Source organism: Grammomys surdaster, unplaced genomic scaffold (genome assembly GCF_004785775.1).
Source record: "Grammomys surdaster isolate TR1022 unplaced genomic scaffold, NIH_TR_1.0 217, whole genome shotgun sequence".
Classification (NCBI taxonomy): domain Eukaryota; kingdom Metazoa; phylum Chordata; class Mammalia; order Rodentia; family Muridae; genus Grammomys; species Grammomys surdaster.
This window is the reverse complement of record NW_021604662.1, coordinates 3075634-3096393: the sequence shown is the minus strand read 5'-3', so window position 1 is coordinate 3096393 and position 20760 is coordinate 3075634. Positions and strand designations below refer to the sequence as shown.

Here is a 20760-nt window from a genome sequence, read left to right as displayed (position 1 = left end):
TCACATAGCAAGAATGGTTGATGATGCCTGCTGCTGAGAATATCCTGTCATGGTGGTTTGAAGTGTGGTCACTCAGGGAATGTATTTTAAGTCTGTTCTGTTGAGTATTTCTACCAATGGGAAGATTTTTTTGCTGGATTTTCATTTTTCTTTATGTTTATGTTTAGGGTGTTATTTTGTTGAGTCAGGATCATTCTTCAAAGCCCTTGCTGCCTGGGACTCACTATGTAGACTAGCCTGATCTCAAACTCATGTCACGGAGATACACCTGCCTCTGCCTCGTGAATGCCAGAATTAAAGGTGTGAGCTACCATGCCCTGCCCAAAGGGAAGCTTTATATGAAGTTAATTTCAGAGACTGAAGAAGTTCATCAACAAATCCATGTTCAAAACAATGACTATGAGCCATAGGACTTGAAAAAAAAATTTCCAGGTACCTAATCTTGGCCCTTGCCAAACTTAAAAGTAGCCATTTTCCTTTGTTTTATTCTCTTCTGCTGTCTCCTTTGTGCCAAGCTCTAAGGTTAATCCATCAATAAAAGCAGGAAAGCCAAGTTAGCAAGGTCTCTGAGGCCAGCAACCATGCCAGCCCATCCGTTTTTAACCGTGTTTGACCTACAAACTAGGACAATGTCTTATAGTTTGATGTTATGGTATAATTATATTATTTGGTGACTGCTTTTTGAGTGCTGATTATTAAGTAACTTTAACAGCTCCCAAGTTACCAAGCTGGGAATCAAGCAATGTCTGACATCAGCACCTTGCTTCCCCCAATTTTTAATGAACCTTTCCTCATTTTCTGGCCTCTAGATAATACAGCTAAAGATAGACTTTTCCTACTTTTTTGAGGTTCACTACACCCCTCAGAAACAGTGAGAGAATGCAGCCAGCCTTCTCAAGAAGATTAGGAGGGCAGTAAGACAACGTAGCCACCTCCAGGCTGATATCTGAGCCCTGCTTTCCACATGGTCAAGCCTTTCAGAGGGAGCCAGCCTATGGCTTGTATCAAACTCTATATTTAGGAAGAACAACTGTGAGCTATGACAGGAATTCTCTTTAACACTTCAGCCTTAAAGCGAGCTCCCCTCTAGCCCCAGCCAGGAGCAGCTCTCAGGACCGGAGAGGGACAGAGCACTCCAGCTATTTCAGCCACATGAAAAGCACTGGAATTGAGATCCCAGCTCAGAGGACACCGGGAGTTCCTTCTACCCCGTAAAGTGGTTTTTTTTGTGTGTGTGTTTTTGCACCTGGCTGCCTGGAACTGTCCTCAGGCAGTAAACAAATCCAGAGAGCAGGTAAGCAGAAGGACCCAGCTTTCACTCCCAGATTTCACGAGGAAATTTTCTGGATCCCTAACTTAAAGTAACTACTCATAACTTTGTAGGTTGCTAAGTACTGGGTGGCTTCTTTGTTAATTCCCTATTCACTAGTGGTATCCCAGATTCTATTTTATGAAGTGTGTGTGTGTTTGTGCGTGTGTATGTATGTATGTATGTTGAAAGGGTATTGAACTAAAGGAATTTTCACTGACAGGGTTGTTAATAAAATGTCCAGACATGGCAACTGTGACCTTGAAGCTCTGCTGGCCAATGTTACAGTCAGCTACAGACTGACAACATTCTCTAAGCTGAGAATCAGAAGAGTGGGCAGAGTAAAGTTGGAATGTTAAATGTTGTGTGTATGTGTGTTTATCTAAATGAAAATGACGGTGAGAGTTGTTACACGATAGAAGCTTAGAATTCTTTTCTCCCTTCCCTAACTACTGGGCTTGATCTCAGCAACAAAGTTGTGTAGACCGAACCATCTTTTTGGGAGCTTTGCTTTGGTCACTGTTTTCATGTACCCAGCAGGGTTAAGGGCAGCCCTCAGTGTCCTTACCTACGTAGGCACAGCTTGGAAGTGCAAAACCTCTCTTTTTCCTCCCAGCATACTGAGGTAGTCAGAGCATCATTCTATACCCTCCTCGGGAATTATTTTTAGCTTCAGGACAGAAGATAAATCCCTTTGAGATAGTGCTTTACTCATTTCCTTGACCTTTCAAAAAGAACAAACAAAGCTCTTCTTTCCAAATAGCGATTGATTTTCCCCTCAATCTCTTCTTGTGAAATTAGTGATATTAATGTTGACCAGTTTTAGTACATTGGAGGGTTTTATTTAGAAGCTAGATATTAGGTGCTGCCTAATCAAAGCACAATGGGGGGGGTGTTGGAGTCTATCATCCATGACTCAGCACAAAGACCATTAAAAGTTCCCACAGACTGCTAGGCAAACTTACCTGCGATCAGTTGGCAAGCATCACCAGTTTATTAAAGTCAATATGCCTTTGTCGGACTTGCAGTGCTCCAGATTGTAGCCAGATTCAGCAGACAGACACAGCAGTTGCATGTTGTAAAGAATATCTCTTTGGATAAAGAGCAGTGGCCCTGAAGTGGATGGTGGTGGGGTGAGTTTATAAATGCTGCTTCCATTCACAGAAGGAGCATGCAGATGTAGAGGGAAGGTGCACTACACGATACATCCTGATGGAGGTGAATGCTCAACCAGGGAAACAGCCAGGGAACACTATCTATTTTTATTCATCACTGTGCATTGCCCTGATTTCTCTGCAAATAATGAGGACAGCAGGAATTGCTGCTGAACTGATTTATACACATATTCTCTAGCCTGATGGTGAGAAATGAGAGTGAGGAAAGAACTGACTTTTTATAGATGTCTCTATTGAAGATTGACAAAGATGTTTAGAAGAGATCCATGTACAAATGAGAATATCGCAAAACTAGATAGGGGAAACAAGGTCTATCCTTCTGTTAGGCTCAGAGTTTCTCAGCAAATACTGTAATCTAGTAGTTGGTATAAAGTCAGTAAAAAAAGTAAAACTATGAACAAAAATCAACACGGTATAAATAAAACCATTCATTGTTTGCTGCTTTTGTATTTCAACCTGCTATTGTAATCACATAAAGGTGTTTCCCAACTCTCATAATTTAGTATACAGTAACAATAAAAACAATGTTAATTAAACTCTAGTTGTATGCACACTTAGCAAACACTGGTCAAGTCTTTAAAGTCTTGTTAGGATTATTAGTTTTTGCATTATTTCTTTTAGCTTTTGGCAAATGGAACATCACAAATTGAGCTATTCTAAGTCTATCATTTCGGCATTGAGCTGTGTATTCTAGAGTTTCAAATTAGAAAGTTCTTTATGCATCTTTGATGCTGAAGGGAAGGTAGCACTCAACTGGAAAAGGATCATAAAGAAAAATGAACAACTGTTGTTCTTACTTAATTTTTTGACTATAGTAAAATTGGTTGGTTCTTCCTGGATCCTTATTATAGAAGCAGTATATTTAGATGAAAGTTTAAAAGTTCATGTATGTTATTTTCATGTACATAGCTCCCCAAACTATATATTGAGTTATAGTAATTGTAGATATTTTAAAAATAAGTATACAATTTTTATCTTGATAGAATAGAAGCTAAGCTCTAAAAAACAAACAACAAACAAACAAATTTAAAAACCCTCTTCATTTTTACCAAAGTTCTCTGGTAATTCATTTCTGTGTTGAAGGCCATATATCAGTTCATCTCTACATTTTTATCATTAATTTTAAAAATTATTTTTTTATTTATTTACATCCCAAATGTTGCTCCCTCTCCCAGTACCCTGTCCCAGAGTTCTTCACTCCACCCTCCCCCTCCCTTTCAACTCTGAGAGGGTGCTTCCCCAGGGAATACCACCTCCCAAGGGCATCAAGTTCCTACAGGGTTAGGCACATCCTCTCATAAGGAGGCCAGACAAGGCAGCCCTCTCCTACATAAGCCCTTTGGTTGGTGGATTAGTCTCTGGGAGCTCCCAGGGGTCGGGATTTCAACTCTATGTTTAAGGCTGCAGATGAATACAGCACTCAGAAGGCACAAGCTGTGGCCATTGACATTAATGAAATAAACATTCACACCATGCTTTAGAGTTTAGAAAGCCTTGTCAGAGGAATTATGTCCCTCAAATCTTCCCATAGCCTGTGAAGCAGGACCATTTTAAGGAAGAGAAAACAGGCCTAGAAATACTGAATGTCATTGCCCAAATTTCAGGGGCCTTGTGTAAAACACTAACACTATTCCCTGTATTCATTCAGCCTCATGCATAGCAGTCAGTAGCTAGAATTTGGTCAACTCATTTTATAGTTACGATTTAGAACAGAGAATGTTTTGAATTCAATGGGTTTTAAACTTTTTACTTGGTCTGGTTGATGTTTAACAGACAGCTATAAAAACAGACCAGAGCCCGGCTCATTAGTGTTCTTTGTTCCCTTAGCTCCAGCAAACCATAGCCTATATCTCTAGGTGGGCTTTGGTTCCAAGGCTCAAAGTTAGGACTCCTGTGTTTAAAGAAGGTTTGAGAAAAAATGCTTCTATGTTTTGGGGATCTGATATGGTCATGGAATTCTACATTCTTTCTAAGATTGTTCCACCGAAGAAAGCCAGCTCCAGAACATTCTGGCTCCCATTGTTTCTATAATCTAGGCTTGTTGTGGGTGGTTGGGTGGGACATGTAGGAAGGTTAAACAACTCGGCTCTTCAGAGAGTCTCCCAACATCTTCAAAGGTTGCTGGGAGATGATATATTCGCACAGCTGAGAGAGTATTCCAAAAGCCGAGCCGTCAACATCAGGTATTACACAGAGAATGGTTGCCCCTGCTAAACTGAGTAGTAGCCCCGGCAACAGTGAGCACGGACCACAGGTTCAGTCTCAAGCCGCAGCAGGCAGCCTCTGTTGCAGAACAAAGGTGTTTCACTGATACCACCTCTCTGGTTTGCGGCTCTTGGCAGAAGGGCAAGAGGGCAGGTGAAGAGAGGATAAGGCCTTTCAAGTTTCTCATCACCTATCATTTCCATCAGGGGCAAGGCTGGGTATATCTTCTCCTGAATGATTTATCGGGGTGCTCTAGTGTTCCCTCTCCCTGAGGCATTGGGAAGGAGAGTCTCCAAGTAACTGCAGAAACTGAGACTGAAAGAATATATGGCTAGTGAAAGGGGCGACTGCCCAGTTGAATCATGAGTTAAATTCTAATTTATCACGACCTTGAATCTGAAGGCTGCTACCTCTAACAGTGTCTTGTTTTTTTTAGGGATAAGACCTCGTGAATATGTCGAAGCAGCCAATTTCCAACGTCAGAGCCATTCAGGTAAGTAGGTATATTTGTGTTTTACCATTGGCTCCATGGCTTCTGACCTCCTGCGATTGTTCATCTCTTATTATTTAACTTTAAGAAGAAAAAGTTCCTCTTTATAAGGCTAAGGAGGCAGAATTGAGAAAGGGCTGTAAGACTGACAGGGCATAATCGAGAGCCGAAGCTCCTCGTAATTGCTATGAATCGTAAGACAAAGTTTTAAAATGAGAATTACATTTTACCAAACATATTAAAGTCACAATAACCTATTCTATCCTTTATGAAGAACTGGAGAGAAGCTCCCAAAGGCTCCAAAATAACAAGTAGGAAATGCTACTGTATCCTATTTGACCAGTATATCTGGCATGCTTATATTAAAATATACTGCTAGATATACAGCTTGGTCTCCATGTGGGTCCTGAACAACTGGAGCAGGGGCTATCCCTAAAGCTGTTGTCTGTGCGTGGGGTTACCTTTGTCAAGCTGGGCTGCCTTGTCTGGCCTCAGTGGGAGAGGAAGTGCCTATTCTCGCAGAGACTTGAAGTACCAGAATGGGGGGATACCCGGGGGCCCCCCACCTGCTCAGAGGAGAAGGAAAAGGGGACGGGGGGGGGAAGGATTGTGGGAGGGGGTGATCTGGAGGGGGGCAATGAGTGGGATGTAAAGTAAATAAGTATATATATATATATATATATATGTGTGTGTGTGTGTGTGTGTGTGTGTGTGTGTGTGTGTGTAGCTAAAATACACTGTTCCCCATAAAGGTGTATGGCTATTACTTGTTAATTAAAATATATATGGGATTTTATATGTTTATTGATAGAGAATAGAACTACTTTCAGTTTTATACACAACTGGTATATAGATAGAGCAATAGGTCACAGTTTCTTGACTCATTTGTCTCAAATGTATCTTTTGAAGCAGGACATTTAACTCAGTTGTAGGGCACATGAGTAGTATATGTGAGGCTTTGAGTTTGAGTCCCAGCACTAATAAAATAAATCTTTCTTTAAACAATAACCTTTTGAAGTCAACTGTTCTCCCAAACCCTTGTGAGTTTTAAATTTATGTTATTAATTTTCTTCATGCCATTGCAACAAACTTGCTTAATTGACTTGTGTCATCCACAAACAGGAGATACAGCATTTTGAAATGTACATATAATATGAAAATAACTTTCAATATTTGTTTTCACTCAAGACTAAATCTGCTTTTTCTTTGGAGGGCTCAGAGTTTGACTCTCAAATAGCTCCCAGCCTGAAAGACTCTGAGCACAATGCTTTCCTGTCAAATTCTGTTTTCCTTTCATCAGCACGGAATCTAGCTGTGCTTTCTCCCAAGAAACTTCTTCCTTTCTGGGACTTTTCTGAATGCTGCAGGGCACGCAGTGGTTTCTGAGTAACAATAATGCCCCAACACAGCATAAACACAATCACAAAAGGCTGACTGAGTTTTAGGGTCTGCATTTGACCAGGCCTTGAGTACATTATTGAAGGTTGAACAAATCCACATTTACAGCACTGGTAAAGGGTGTTGGAGAGATGGATCTGTACTTGTCATGACTAATGTATACCCTTAAGTTGATGGAGTTCTTAAGTGGCGGGATGTCCGCCAGTCTCTGGAAACCTGTCACTGAGCAATCCTAAGGAGGAGCCAATGCATTTGGCAAGGATTCCCTTTTACTTATTGAGCATTCTGGTATCTCTAGCTAGTGAGTCTCTGATGTATCCTGACAATGGTAGTGGGCATTATTTTGTCACTTGGATCCATGAACCTTGAACCTTTAAGTTTTCTGTTTTACATGATGTTCAAATAGTAGCAAGGATTCTGAACACAGACTGCAGTCTAGCTTGTGCTAGTGCAGAAACAGGCAAAAGGATTTCCTGCTGTTTTACCCCTGGACCTCCATTTCCAAACCTGTGATGTGGAGGTAATAGTAATTCGGTTTAGGAATTAACAAACAAGATTCTGACATTTTAACAGCGTAGGAGGCAACCACTGGAGAGCAGCCATTATTCTATTTATGATCACAAGGACAGTTTATATCAGAGTCGTGATCCCTGCACTCCATGCTCGTGAAGTGCTAAACAGAAAATTTCCTTTTTATTTTTCAGAATGCTATCAGGCTGCTTTTTCATCTCTTCCTTTTAAAGCTGAAAGTGTATTGATTTTTCTTCTGTAGTGCCCTCTGGCTCATATAAATCTCCTCTGAAAACTCACCAGCATTTTATTTACTAAATTTGACCTTGATGTATTTTAAGGTCTTCAATATTTAAAATACCACTATTGGCCATTCTCAATAGCTGTTATTATGTTACACACACACACACACAGACACAGACACAGACACAGACACACACACACACACACACACACACACACACATCTACTTTACCAACAAGGGCAATCAGTGTGGATGTGGTGTTGTCTCTTTCAATATATTTGATGTCTTATCAAAAGACCAATTTAATACACTTTCAAGTGAAATATTTTTTTTTGTTGTGGCTAGCATTATCACTATCTTGTATTTTCCTATTGACTTTACATTAACCTTAAATAGGGCATATTAAACAAAATATGGAAGTGATTGTATAATATATAATGGTTCATAATAGGAACATGAGATCATGAGTTTCTTTGAAGCAAACACAAAATCTTATTGACGAGAGCACTCTAATTGGGTAAATATCATCAAATGCTTTAAAATGGTCTAATCAACACATTTCAGTTACTTCAAATTTTAAAAAGTTATTTTATTTTTATGTGTATGGATGTTTTGTCTGCATGTAAGTATGTGCATCACACGTATGCCTGGTGCCCAGAACCCACAGAAGCCTGAAGAAGGAGGTGCATCCTTATGTAGATGATGGGAGTGGAACCTGGGTCCTCTGAAGTAGCAGCCAGTGCTCTTCAACTCTGATCTATCTTTCCAGTCCATAGTCACTTCTTTTTATTAGACTCTTATCTTCAATCCAATGTAACTGCTATTTCCAGGGGACATGGTATATCTCTAATTCAATTCAATTGCAATTTCCTGGGGGAGGGTGCATATTTTGTGCCAGGAGTAGGGTATTCAACAATGAGTTGATACCTGATCTCTGTACTTGATAAGGTCATAGCCTACAGTACTTAACAGCTATATGACTTTGGGCAAGTAGTTTAACCTCTTTGTTCTTCATCCTCTGCTTATCTGTTAATAGAATGAGTAGCAGAACATCTTTCACAGCGTTTCTGCAAATATGTAATCAATTTAATAGATGTAGATGCTAGGCTAGTACCTAACTTGTAGTAATTACTTAATAAATGGCTGTTATCATCCATCAATCAGTCACCATCATCACTATCTATTTTATCAATTCCCAAAATGTATGCTTTAGAATACCATAAGTTTCATGGGATATTGTTAATTAGAGTAAGAGTTTCCATACTGTTTGGGAAACTTTCTCAGAGTCCATTACTTCTTAATAGCATCTATTCTTCTCATAAAGGCAATGTTTTCCAAACCTTTTGGACTTTTCAATGAAGAATCTTGCAGAATTCTGTTTTTTGGTGCAAATTTCCAACAGTTTACATTTAGTCTCTATTTTGTCTGGATTGAGTGAACTGAGTTTCTTTCAACTGTACTTCTCATAGGCAGGCAACTTTAAGAGTGTACAAAAAATATAGAGTCAAGCAGTTACAAATATCTGTGACTTTAAACATCCTTTGTTTACTTTTCTTTAAAACCGAGACAAACACTACTATATAAGAAGACTGTTATAATGAATGAACTAGATAGTTTATAACAAATCCCTGGTTTCTAGTACACATACTCCTTAAAAGATGACGATTCTGTCTATACAATTCAAAGAATGACCTTACTTTTTCCTCATGTAACTCCATTTCCCCCATATACCAGAATAACAGGCAGGTTAGAATTCAGCTCATCCTTACAGAAGGTAGATAGCTGTCTTTCATGTTTGCTTAAGATGGCCTCTGAACTGTAAGGAGAGTCTAAGTTACTAATATTTCCCAGTGCATTAAGTCTCAGCCAATGATGTAAAGCCATTTTGAAGGAACCAGTTGATTTTCTGTGGACTAGAGAGAGCTCGTTAAGCTCTTTGTAAAGTTATCTATATCAGATGTTGATGAAACATTTCCTGAAAAGGACCAGACAGACAACAAATATGTTAGGCTTTGAATTGTTTGGTCTGTTTCAACTATCATGTCTGCTATTATTCTCTGAGGCAGTCACAGGGTCATAAAGTGGATGAATGTGCCTGCTTCCCAACAGCTTATTTAAAAGTTTGGTGATGGATTGCATTTGTCCTGTGGATTGCAACTTGACAATCCCATTGTTGATTATAATGGGAACTGCAACCAAGGCAACATCAGCACACTGTGCACTGGGTCATGGGATGTGAAATGACAGGTGGCAGGGAAAGTTAGAACTGCTGAGAAATTTAATCCCATCAGCCATCTGCGCAGTAGCTTTCTCTAATGAGAACAAGTGATACCAGCCATTGGCTGCATCTCCTGGTCCTCTTAAGCACACCTATTTTGGGAGTCGTCACAAGCCACTCCAGAACCTCAGCTCACATACAGCCAGTCATCTCTGGGTTGACATTGATCCATTCTTTCTGACATTTGTCCTTTCCTGTGAGATCTAAGAACATCATAGCTGACAAGAAAAGAGGTTTATGCCTTAGTCGTGGTGATTTCACTAGAATGGTCCTGATAATTTGTAAGTGACCTTTAAGGCCTTGACCAGATTCTAGTAGTCTGCGAGTCTCTTGAGAGTAGCTTCTAAGGCTTAATTTTTATATGACAAAAATAGCTGTCATTATTCAATTACTGTGTACCTGCTACAGTGCAATGTGACTTTCATACATCACAAGTCAAAAGGACTGAGTCAGGTGACTCAGGCACTCAGTGTGATCCTAAAATGCAGTGTTCTATGGGCTTGTTTCTAACTCTCCCCATCCTCCCACCCCTGATAGAGGTGAATGACTGTGGATCATCTCAAGGGAAACCACAAGTGTCAAGCCCACTTGGGTAACCAACATTCATAAATAGTGTCTGAATGAAGAAGCTGATAGCCACTTAAAGCCATATTAAAAGCAAGTTGACTTGAAAGTGAAAAGCACAAAGCAAAGTAATCCAATGATGAATATGTCCTTGAAGTATAAGCAAGTATGGCCACTGTATTACATCTGGCTTAACTGACTCAATCAAGCTTTGTGTGATCCTAAATCCTTTATCACATACTCAAGGGCAAGATTATCAGAGTCCTGTATTTTTAGGGACAAATGGTTACTTTCTATGGAAAACTTTCCCTTGCTATGCAATCCACACATAGAACAAAATATTTCCAGACCACAGAATTAGTGCTTCTTGATTTTATCCACTCATTAACACTGTTTTTCTACTCTCCATAGTCCAGGGCATAAAGGTTTCATGGAAGAGGAAAGCAGGTTCTGTTAAAGCAAAGACTGTTTACAGACAGGTTTTATAGACTGTTTTTTTCTGGGTTGGATTTCTGGTTTAAAAAAAAGGATTTTAAGTGTATGACAGTCCTCACTACAAAAGAGCAGACTGCCACTCTGCATGTCTGGTCACTTAATCAGTATATTGATTAAGCTAAAACCTCTAAGGATGACACATGCTTTCCTTGTATCTTTTACTTACATTTAAAACAAAATATTAACTTTCATTTGATATTTGTTTTACTGTAGAGGCAAGACCCATTCTTTGATCATAGATATACTGTTTCTTTCTTACATAAACCACTCAAGCGTACTGTTTATGATTTACAATGTTGCTGTCTTTAAAGTGCAGCAGGAACTTGAATATAGCCATCTCACTCTCAAGTGGGTTTGGTGTTACTCCAACTAATGCCCTCTGATGCTTTGATCAAGGCTCCAACATTGTGACATGAGGCAAGCAGTCATATCCTGACTAAAATATGTCATGTTTTTAATGCTGCCACTTACAAGTACCTCATAAATATAACCTGCCCCCCAACCAAATTGTGCACATTGTCTTAAAAGCTGTACAGTAAATTCTTGAAATGTGCTTTACCATGGATGACAAGAGTACAGTTGAGTCATTTAGGAAATTACTGAAGAGAACAAAAAGATATTGAGAACAGAGTGTTGGAGGGGAGAGGACCTTACAGCATGAAACATCATGGGTAAAGAACAGTGAGTGAGTGGGAGTTTCTCGAAACCGTTGAGTGAGAAAGTTTGATGTTCTGAATCTCCTTCACATTTCAAGAAAAGCATTCTACAGCTTTAGGATTTTATTTTAAAACAAATTGGTTATCTTTTAGTTGATAGAGGTATGTGTTCATCGGTACCTCTTATTTCAGGCTAATATATCAAAAAAGACTCTTATTTTCTAGGCTCAAAGTACAATTCTTTTTGCAAATCTTCTGTAAAGATGCTGTAAGTTTTAAAGTAAGTACCATGTTGCATTTCATTCAGAGAATCATAAGGCCGGAGAATACGGTAGAGCAGAAAGCAGTTCTGAAACAGCCCTATAAGATTTCCTGCCTGTCATAGGAGAATGGTACACATCAAAACTGGCAGGAGGTTCTGGGACACTGGAAAACAAAAGATAGAATCACTGGGCATAGGAGTCCTCTCAGGCAACATGCAATGTTCAGATAAATCACAGTAGTTTCTGAAAAAGAGCTAGTGAGTGGGGAAAAGAAAGAAGGGGAAGAGAGATCTGTGGCTGTGGAATGAGGTTTAGTAGAAATTGCCAGTCCTCAGTGAGCAGCAGGTATCAGAATCTAACCCTTTGGGAAAAGAAGATGTCATCTTATTGTAAGCCATATACTAGTGACTGAGGAGGGAATATTGTTTCCAGAATCCTCCTGGCTCAAAGCCTAGAGCCAAGGAAGGAGAACAATACAAATAATTAAGGGAGTGGTGGAATTAACTTACAGGGAATTCTTTCTACTTTTCTTTACCTGCTGAGATCAAGCACAGTATTAATTTCACATCAGATAGGTCTTCTATCAGGAAACAGTATCCTTTTCTAGCCAAAGATGACCTGTTAGATTTTTCCATTTCCAGTTTGGAGAATGTAACAAATTATGTATAACTTGGGAAGGTGATGAACCAGGTCTACCAGGTCTGCTGCATCAGGGGCATAAATTAAGGTATCTAAAATGAGTAAACTTAAAATAGGAACAAGAAATAAAAGAGTTACAATGCAATATATATATATATATATATATATATATATATATATATATATATATCCCAAGAATTGTCTTCATTTGTATCTACAGAGAATCTCTATAGATTCTCATCTTATATTGATTCTAAGTCATTCATGTCAAACTTTTTATGTGTTTGCTTATTCTGTGATTAAAAAAATACAGCTTATATTACACACAATTTGAATAGCAAATACCATACCCAATTTGCAGATGGAAGTACTAAGGTATTGCAAAGTTATTTTGTGTTCAGACATAGAGCAAGGCAATAAAAAAGAGGCAAGAATATGATCTAATTTTCTAGATGACAGAAGAAAAGCTGATCTACATTTTCCTATCAAATTTAAGTTATGAAAATTTTTTCTTATGGCTGTAGTGTAGTCCATAATTTGTTACTCAAATGCCACTCCCCCACAATTATAATAATGAAGCCTCTTTAATCACGTTATTACTAATGTAGTACATGACACAGTTGACAAAGCACTGCTCTTTTATTCCCTTATTGATGCACTGTAATGATTGGATGGCCAAAATGTTTTCAGGCTGCTTTCTTTCCCATCAATATTTGCTGTTTTAAAAATCCATTTAGGTTCCTGATTTCTTGAGTGATGCCTTCAAGAAGAAAAATTGTCAAGTCAGAGTTAATGGCTCATTTTCCAATGTAGCTTTTTTTTTTGGAATCTATTTTAGAAGCATGTATTTTGTGTTCTCCTTTCCAAAGGTCACTCTCAAAGGATAAGTCTGCCATATTAGAGCTGGCTAGAGCTACCATTAGCTAAGGGAAAAGAACTCTTGGGAGACTGAATTAGAAGAGTGAAAAGGTTAACTTTAAAAGTTTGATTTGAAAATGTATCCTTTGTTTGTTGTACTGTTTATGTACTCAGTTGTTTTCCATTTTTCGACTAGTTCTGGTTTTCTGTAATGGTCTCTATCTGTAGCAGAGAGAAATGTCTTTGATGAATACCATTTTGTATTTCAGATATCCTGGTAATACTTTACTTGAAGGAAGGATTCCATTGTTAAGAGGTTTAAAAATCATGATGTAGCCCATTATTCATGCTACAAATGAGAATAATGGAGCACAGAAAAGCTGTCAAATACTAATTATATCAAGAAACATCAATTAAAAAAAAGAGAGAATTTATAAAAACTACCAGCCCTACTTCACTCTTCTAAACAACATATTGGAAAGGCTAACAAAAGTTCTAAAGATAATCTCCAAATAAGAAAATATTATTATCCTATAACATGAACTATTATATTATTACAGATCACCTTTGTATGTTTCCTTACTGAAAACTACATTTGATTATAATGTGTGTTGACTTGATTAAACAGCTTAACAACTGAGTCTTTCAGAAACAGTATTTTAACCCAAATTCACACAAGGAAGGTACTTCCTATATATTCATAATAAATGGGTTGAATGGGGTACTCTAAATAAAATTCTTTTTCGAGAGAGGTAAGGTTCTTGCTTTGTAGCCCAGGATGGCCTCAGACAATCTTTTTACTTCAGTCACCAAAGTGCTGGAATTTCTCTTCTGTCATCCAAATCTATAGTGGAGGAAATAGTCTATTGGTCTAATGTACATCATCTTCTCTGAGGCTGTTCACATTGTTTTGGTTTTATTTCAAGCCTCTATGTATGTCATCCGATCTCAATATTGTCAAGTGTGAAATACTATTAATTTCCTTCAGTTTTGACTCTTTGTGGTGCTGAATCAAACTGAGGACACTTTATCACTGAGATACATCCCTAGTAAATAGCATTATTTTATGTCCTCCCAAGAAATAAAGAAATTGTCCCAATTAAAATGGTAAAAGGTGACCTGGAGAGATGATGCCTTCCTGAAATTCCAGTTATTGGGAAAGTTGAAGTGGAAGGATCATTTGGGGATAGAAGTTTGAGGCCAGCTTGGGAAACATAGTAAGATCATGATCTCATGAGATTCGTGAAATATTGCTCCATCTTTGCCAGAATGTAAAATATATCTTTCCCTTTGTCTTATGTATTTCTCTAACGATATATGATGATAAAAAGTACTTCTTGGCATCAAAATGATGTACCTTTCTTGCTATTTGCCACCAACACTTTGAAACTTGTTTTCTTTCTGTGGGATCAGTATTAGTCTAGCATGAAGGAGAATTTTCAAACCTGCTTTCCTTGGAGCCAAACACAGACCTGTCATGTTGCGTGAACATTGACACTGGCTATTTCCTATGTTATGGGTTAATTATTACCTTGGCAATGGAGCATATACCAGGTGTTTCCAAAGTCTGTTTCATTTGGTGTAGTACCCAAATCATTCACTCTGTGTCACAAGTTAAGAAAGCATTTTTCTCCTTTTTCTTAGACACCATTTTCACTCAGATTAAAATGAAATTTTAACTTTTCAAGCTCATACAGCTAATCACTGATAAAGCAACATTTTATCTTAAGTGGAATAAATATGTTCTAGTTTTTAAATCTCTTAATGTATTTGAAGACAGTTTTGGTAAGTATTAAACATTTTTACCTTTTGATGTCTGTCAAAATATGGGTGAAATTTAAATTTATATACTATCTTCACAAGTTCAAATGACTGTGTCAATGTATTCTTCTATACTTTAGTGTTTGAAGCATTTATGTTTACAAGAATGTATTTCATGCTTGCCACTGAAAGAGGTTAGTATTTTATCTTAATAAAAGGCAAGAATCAAAATTGTATTTAAAAGAGAAAATTGATTTGATAACACTTTCCTTTTTCCTTACTGTCCTACACATGAGGATATTGGGAGAAGACAGAAGGCTCAGGGAACTGAGGTGATCCTGGAGCAGTGACAGGATGTTACAGGAAGGAGGTGGCAACTTAGAAAGTGTGAAAGTACCCTCATCATTGTACATATGAAGGGAACTGACAGAGAACTAAATGTGGAATAGCTTTTGTGGATCCATTTCCCTCCTTTTCTATCATTATGTGTTCCTTCTTCATCACCTAAAGGGGAAAATGATATGCACCATAGGAGGGCAATGGCTAGAACAAACTGTCTTCAAAAAATTTTCCATCCAATAAGGAATCATAAATTCACTGTGTAGACCTAAAGGTGGATACCAGGAATGTATAATAAATGAAGTGAAATTCTCCTTTGCATATTTTGTGCTGTTGTTACAGCTATTTTCCTTAGATAAAAAGCTTTGAAGATGTACTTTTCAGAAGCATTTTCCTCACGATGATTGCTGTCTTAGAATGTCATGCAATTTCTTACTATTCTTAAGCTAAATTTACCCTGACTTCTCTCTTAGGCAAATATCAATATTCCAATGGGAGCCTTTCGTCCAGGAGCTGGGCAGCCTCCAAGAAGGAAAGAGAGTACTCCTGGAACTGAGGAGGTGAGGAAGATAGCTAATAGAGACTAGCAAGGACTCTTCCTCTTAGAGGCAAGGATTCTCAGCAGAAAAGGTCTGTGCCTCCCTTCCATTTCAGCCAGTGTTAAGTATTTGACAAAGATGCATGAAGATGCCGAGCTTGACTTCCAGTTATCAGAATTGGTTTTGTGCACAGGTGCTTTTGTGTTATTGATTGTCACTGGTTTGGTAAGTTTACACTCATGCTCTATGATTAAACTGAGCAGGCTGTGTGTGGTACAGCTTCTGATGGGAGATTAACCTCAATTAGTGTTAAGTAAGTAAGCACATTAAATTACTTTCAGATTCAAACAAACAGTCATCTTGATATTCCTTTGCGGGGCCTGCCCAGCCTTAGGAGAACAAGCTGAGATGGGACACAACATCAGAAGCAGGTCAAAAGATTGATGATCTACAGCCTTTTAATTCTCTAACTATTCTGTGCTTCATTAAGCACTGGAAAATGTAACTCTTATTTACTTTATAAACTTACTATATAATCCTCTGTTAATTAGCATATGTTGTATAGCAGTGAGATAAAGGATTTATTGCTAGAGCTCCCTTCTCTGGACATCCAGCCAGGAGCCCTTCTGCAGACCAGGCTAGTTAACTCCTTGTGAACCAGAGAGGAAAGAATCACTCACACAGAAAAAACACACAAAGAAGCAGACAATGGCTACACGACTACATTTGAATGGATGGATGGATGGATGGATGGATGGATGGATGGATGAGTGGGTGGATGAGTGGCACAGAGCTGCCCACCCCCAGCCAAACTATCACACCATGACATCTTTATTTCTTTTCTCTGGTCTTTTTATAAGCAAAATTTCTTAGAAAATTGGCTCATAGATAAAACGACACATTAAAGGGAGTTACAGAAGGATAGTGATACTAAATTCAAAGCAATGTTTCATTCTATATGCTTACTACAAGTTTAAAGCAAAAGTTTCATATGTCCTTGCCTTCTCATAGTGCACACCTGTGGCTTCATCCTTGGACCTGAATGCTTTTCCTTGAATATGAATTTGTTGCAAGCCTATTTCTCTTTTTAGTACAATTATGGAAGCTCATTGTATTCTTATTATGTATCTTTTACTTACTATTTTGAGGAGTGGGCACATTCTATTCTTGATTCTAACTTTATTACAACTTTTTAGCAGAACAACTAAGACCACCTCCTAAAACTTTCTTCCTAAGATTATTTGGATCAAATCAGGAATTCTATAAAACCATTAATTCATCTAAACAGCATTAATTAATCTTTATGTTTCTCTTTATGTTGATCTGTAGAAAATCTTCTCAGAGTTGGGTAATGACAAGAGATTATTATATTAATTTAGTAATGACAGGAAAGACGTATCAGCTGCAAGAAGCAATCCTAAGGTGAAACTTCTTTGAGACCTTGCCTCTCAGAGCTCACCCATCTTAGGCCATGCAAAAAAGGTGGACCACCACATCCTGGAAGGCCACCTGTTAGCCTTAGCCTTTCCTAGATGGCTCTTGACATTCCTTTAAAAACAAAGCTTTCCAAAAGAGATTGTTTAGATTCTCTCTCTGTATTTCCTTCTCCTATTCTTTACTTCCTGCCCAATTCAAATATGTTGCAAAAATAGAGACTAAAACTAAAAATTGCAAAAAAATGAAAAAACCAGCAACACATGCCCCTCCTTATATTTATATTTATTTACTTGCATGTGACTTTTCTGCTGAAATCTGAGGTCTGATTCAGGGGCCAGGGGTTGGGGAGGGATTAAGATTTTTGATCATCTCATCACCACAAAAATTATGGCATTTTAAAAGGTAATGATTTCTATGGCTTTTGTATTTGTCCCACTACTTCAAAGTTTGCTAAGATGACTTTGGTCCTAACTACGATCTTAGGTCCTCAGCTCTAGCCTGTAATCATGAGACATTTAGAAGGGATGGCCACAGGACTCTGCCCCCACCTCCTTTTATTTGTCATTGTAGTTTTTCCTTCTCCACCTACCTTGCTCTTAATCTGTACCTCTCACTGCTACAATAGTTAGTCACAAGGTAGCTTGGTCCTGCTTTTATGTGAAATTGGCTGGTACAACAGCTGAGATGCGGGAAGGCTCACTTCTTCCTTTCCCTTAGTGGAGTGGCAGCCATGGGCTCTTCCCTGTACAACATAAGTATCTTCCTTTAGAGGCTAGGAATACCCTTTCCTTTCACTCTTTCCTTGGCCCTAGTCTGATGGTTTGGACACACTGTATAAAATTACTAAGGACCAATTTTACTTGGTTTGTGACCACATACACTAACCACTCATGTATTCAAGTGGCCAATTGATATTCCTCTTAGGGTAGAGAGGATGAGATATCCACAGAGATCCTGAGACCCTAGAGATGTTCCATGCATTGTGCTACTCTTTGTTCTTGGGGTTCTTTTGGTAGAATACAGAGCTAAGGCTGTTCCTTACCCAATGCAAGCAGATAGGAACTCTTAGGGTTTGGGAGTTTAAGGGAGGAAGTGACCTCATGACTCAAACTCTGACTTGGGTCTCAGAATAAATTTCCCAGAGAAATACTGCAAGGGGAGTAGTTGGGTAGCTTTTCTTAGCTATAAGGGTACATTAAATGGATGTTTTGTGGCTTGGCTTGAGGCCCTAGCTACCTTCTGTAGCACAGTTTGGATGAGGAAATTGACTATGAATTCAGAATAACTTCCCTATTCACATTTATCACTGCCATCAGTATTTGCAAAACAAGCATTGCTTACATTCATAGGTTTCGAATTCACATCCAAGCCTCATGTTAACAGAATTACAGTAGAATGTGTTGTTTGTAGTATACCATCAGTAACCAGCACAGCTCACCTCTGTCCTAGCCAGTTAGTCCCCCAGGTAAACTCAGATGGTCTTTTGAGCTTGACATCTTCTAAGAGGTGAACAAATGGATGTGTCCTAGCAGGAAAATAGCTTGAGTCATTGGCTGTCTGACAAGCTCTGTGAACACTAGCTGTCTCTTGTGTACCTGTGGCTTCTGACCAGTCCTTTGCTCTGCCTACAGACATGAATTGCATCCTCTGTCAGTGACTTGTTAGACATAGGCATACTCCTGGCACAGGGGTCTTCTATTCAAATCCTTTTATGCAAGAAAAGCAGGTGTATGCTTGAAGTGTTCTAAGGGTATTGTTAAATATTTCCTTTCATTTTGTCCCTTCATAAGCAACATAGTATTTAATTCTAGTCTACTCACTTCTTAGTTGTAAGGCTTTGGACAATTTTTTTTTTTTAGGTTTTTCATTCCTTAGTAAAAAGAGATGGAAAAAAGTAGACTATTGAGGTCTTAATAACTTGATAGGAAGAGATCTAGCATTAAACATTACCATCATGAATCTGTGTACACCCACCTACCCCCCACACACAAGTGCAGATACTAGCTGTATGTGTTAAGGCAGATTGGAAGAACAGATTAGCATGCAATTTTCTTCTGTAGTAACTAGATGGAGCTATACGCAACAACTGAGCTTAATGTTTTATAGTCATTTTCGATGTCTGCTTGGTGTATGCATATAAGAGATATGGGTTGATTATAGGATTGATTAAACAAAAGTCAAGTATACATTTCAGTCCTTGTCGTTGACACTGGAGGCATCACACACAAAAAGAAAAAGCTGTGGATCCCTCCCTAAAATGGAGACTCCTTTAAAGATAGGAAATTTAGATTACTACTCAAAGCAACAGGCAAAGGTTGGCCTCCTCTGTTATTCCCTCCCATATTCAAAGCCCATACTCAAAGACATTTTCCTTATGTGCTTCTGAGTTTATCTTTCCCAAAGGCATCATATGACAAAAGGCTGATAGCCACTATACTTCAAACAGTTGTACACACTTCTGCACTAATTAGGGGTAGCTGTGCCCTGACAGTTTACAGATTCCTGCCATCAGGTATCTGATAATGGGATGATTCTAAATTAAAGTCACTTTTTAGGAGATGCCTCTGTGGGAAATACAACTCCATCTAAGTGTTGGTAGTATTTCTTAGTTACTAGACACTGAACTGTTGCTAATACGTCTTAAGTTATATGGAGAGGACTTTCCCCCTTCACAACATTATTTTACATTCCTGTACAAACTTAACTTCAGGGAATTTTCTTGAAGCTCTAAAGCTGTCTGAACACTAACACCAGAGGAAGTTGCCTTGCCAGAACTGCACTCTGACATTCTTCCTTTGATATTTGTTTTCCTGCTCTATGCCAGGAACCAGAGAGATCAAATATCCTTGGTTTTGGGTGAGTTGAATTCTTTCCCTCTTTTTTTCCCAGGGAGTGCCTGCCACCTCAGAGGAAAAGAAGCCAATTCCTGGAATGAAGAAATTCCCAGGACCTGTTGTCAACTTGTCTGAGATACAAAACGTTAAAAGTGAACTGAAATACGTCCCCAAAGGTGAACAGTAGTTCAAAGGAAGCAAAAGGTGAGTAGAAAAGCAGTCTCTTTGAAAGAGACCATTTTCAAAGATGAGTCTCTACCAGGAGTGTTCAATTTAGACCGCATTTTAAGTATGTTTTTTTTTTTGGGAAAGCCATACCTCCAGGTATATCTTGTTTCATAACTGCTTGGGGAACTACTGTTCACCTATTGGCTCTTTTTCTGATCATTCTTCTAGTTAGGGAAGCTTAGGTTAGGGCATGAGCCCCATGTCATCACATGCATGTTTCCCCACTCTATACCATAAGAACAGTGAACTATTACTTTGGCAAGATGATCTGACAAACAAGTAGCTGTATAGATTTGGAAGTAGGAGGAGGCAGCACCGCATGCATTCAGGCCTCAAAAGAAGAGGTAACCAGAATATGTTCGAAGCAGACCAAGAACCCCTCCTACTAATTAAGTGTGGGTACAGATGGGATGAGGGTAGGTTCAAAACTGGGCACATTGCTCCAATGAGGTACTTAAAATACTTATTTTCATTTTAATTGTTTAGTAATGATTCCCTGGTTAGGATTCATCCAACTCTCTGCAGAGAATTCTTATAA

The 20760-nt window shown here is 38.5% G+C and overlaps 1 protein-coding gene across 1 annotated transcript; it reads left to right on the top strand.

The window, feature by feature from the left end:
* The first annotated feature begins 1160 nt into the window (after window positions 1–1160).
* Smpx (small muscle protein X-linked) lies at window positions 1161–20181 on the top strand. The gene is made up of 4 exons (XM_028772713.1): window positions 1161–1294; window positions 5126–5182; window positions 15658–15744; window positions 20050–20181. Exons 2-4 carry the CDS (start codon window positions 5144–5146, stop codon window positions 20179–20181), a joined length of 258 nt encoding a protein of 85 aa, XP_028628546.1. The 5' UTR covers window positions 1161–1294; window positions 5126–5143.
* The last annotated feature ends 579 nt before the right edge of the window (window positions 20182–20760 follow it).

Bases quoted from the DNA above. Each gene is read 5' to 3' on its own strand.
- Smpx (XM_028772713.1), top strand. From the start codon at position 5,144: ATGTCGAAGCAGCCAATTTCCAACGTCAGAGCCATTCAG. The intron at 5,183-15,657 runs GTAAGTAGGTAT...CTTCTCTCTTAG, and splicing joins CCAACGTCAGAGCCATTCAG to GCAAATATCAATATTCCAAT. The intron at 15,745-20,049 runs GTGAGGAAGATA...TTTTTTTCCCAG, and splicing joins GTACTCCTGGAACTGAGGAG to GGAGTGCCTGCCACCTCAGA.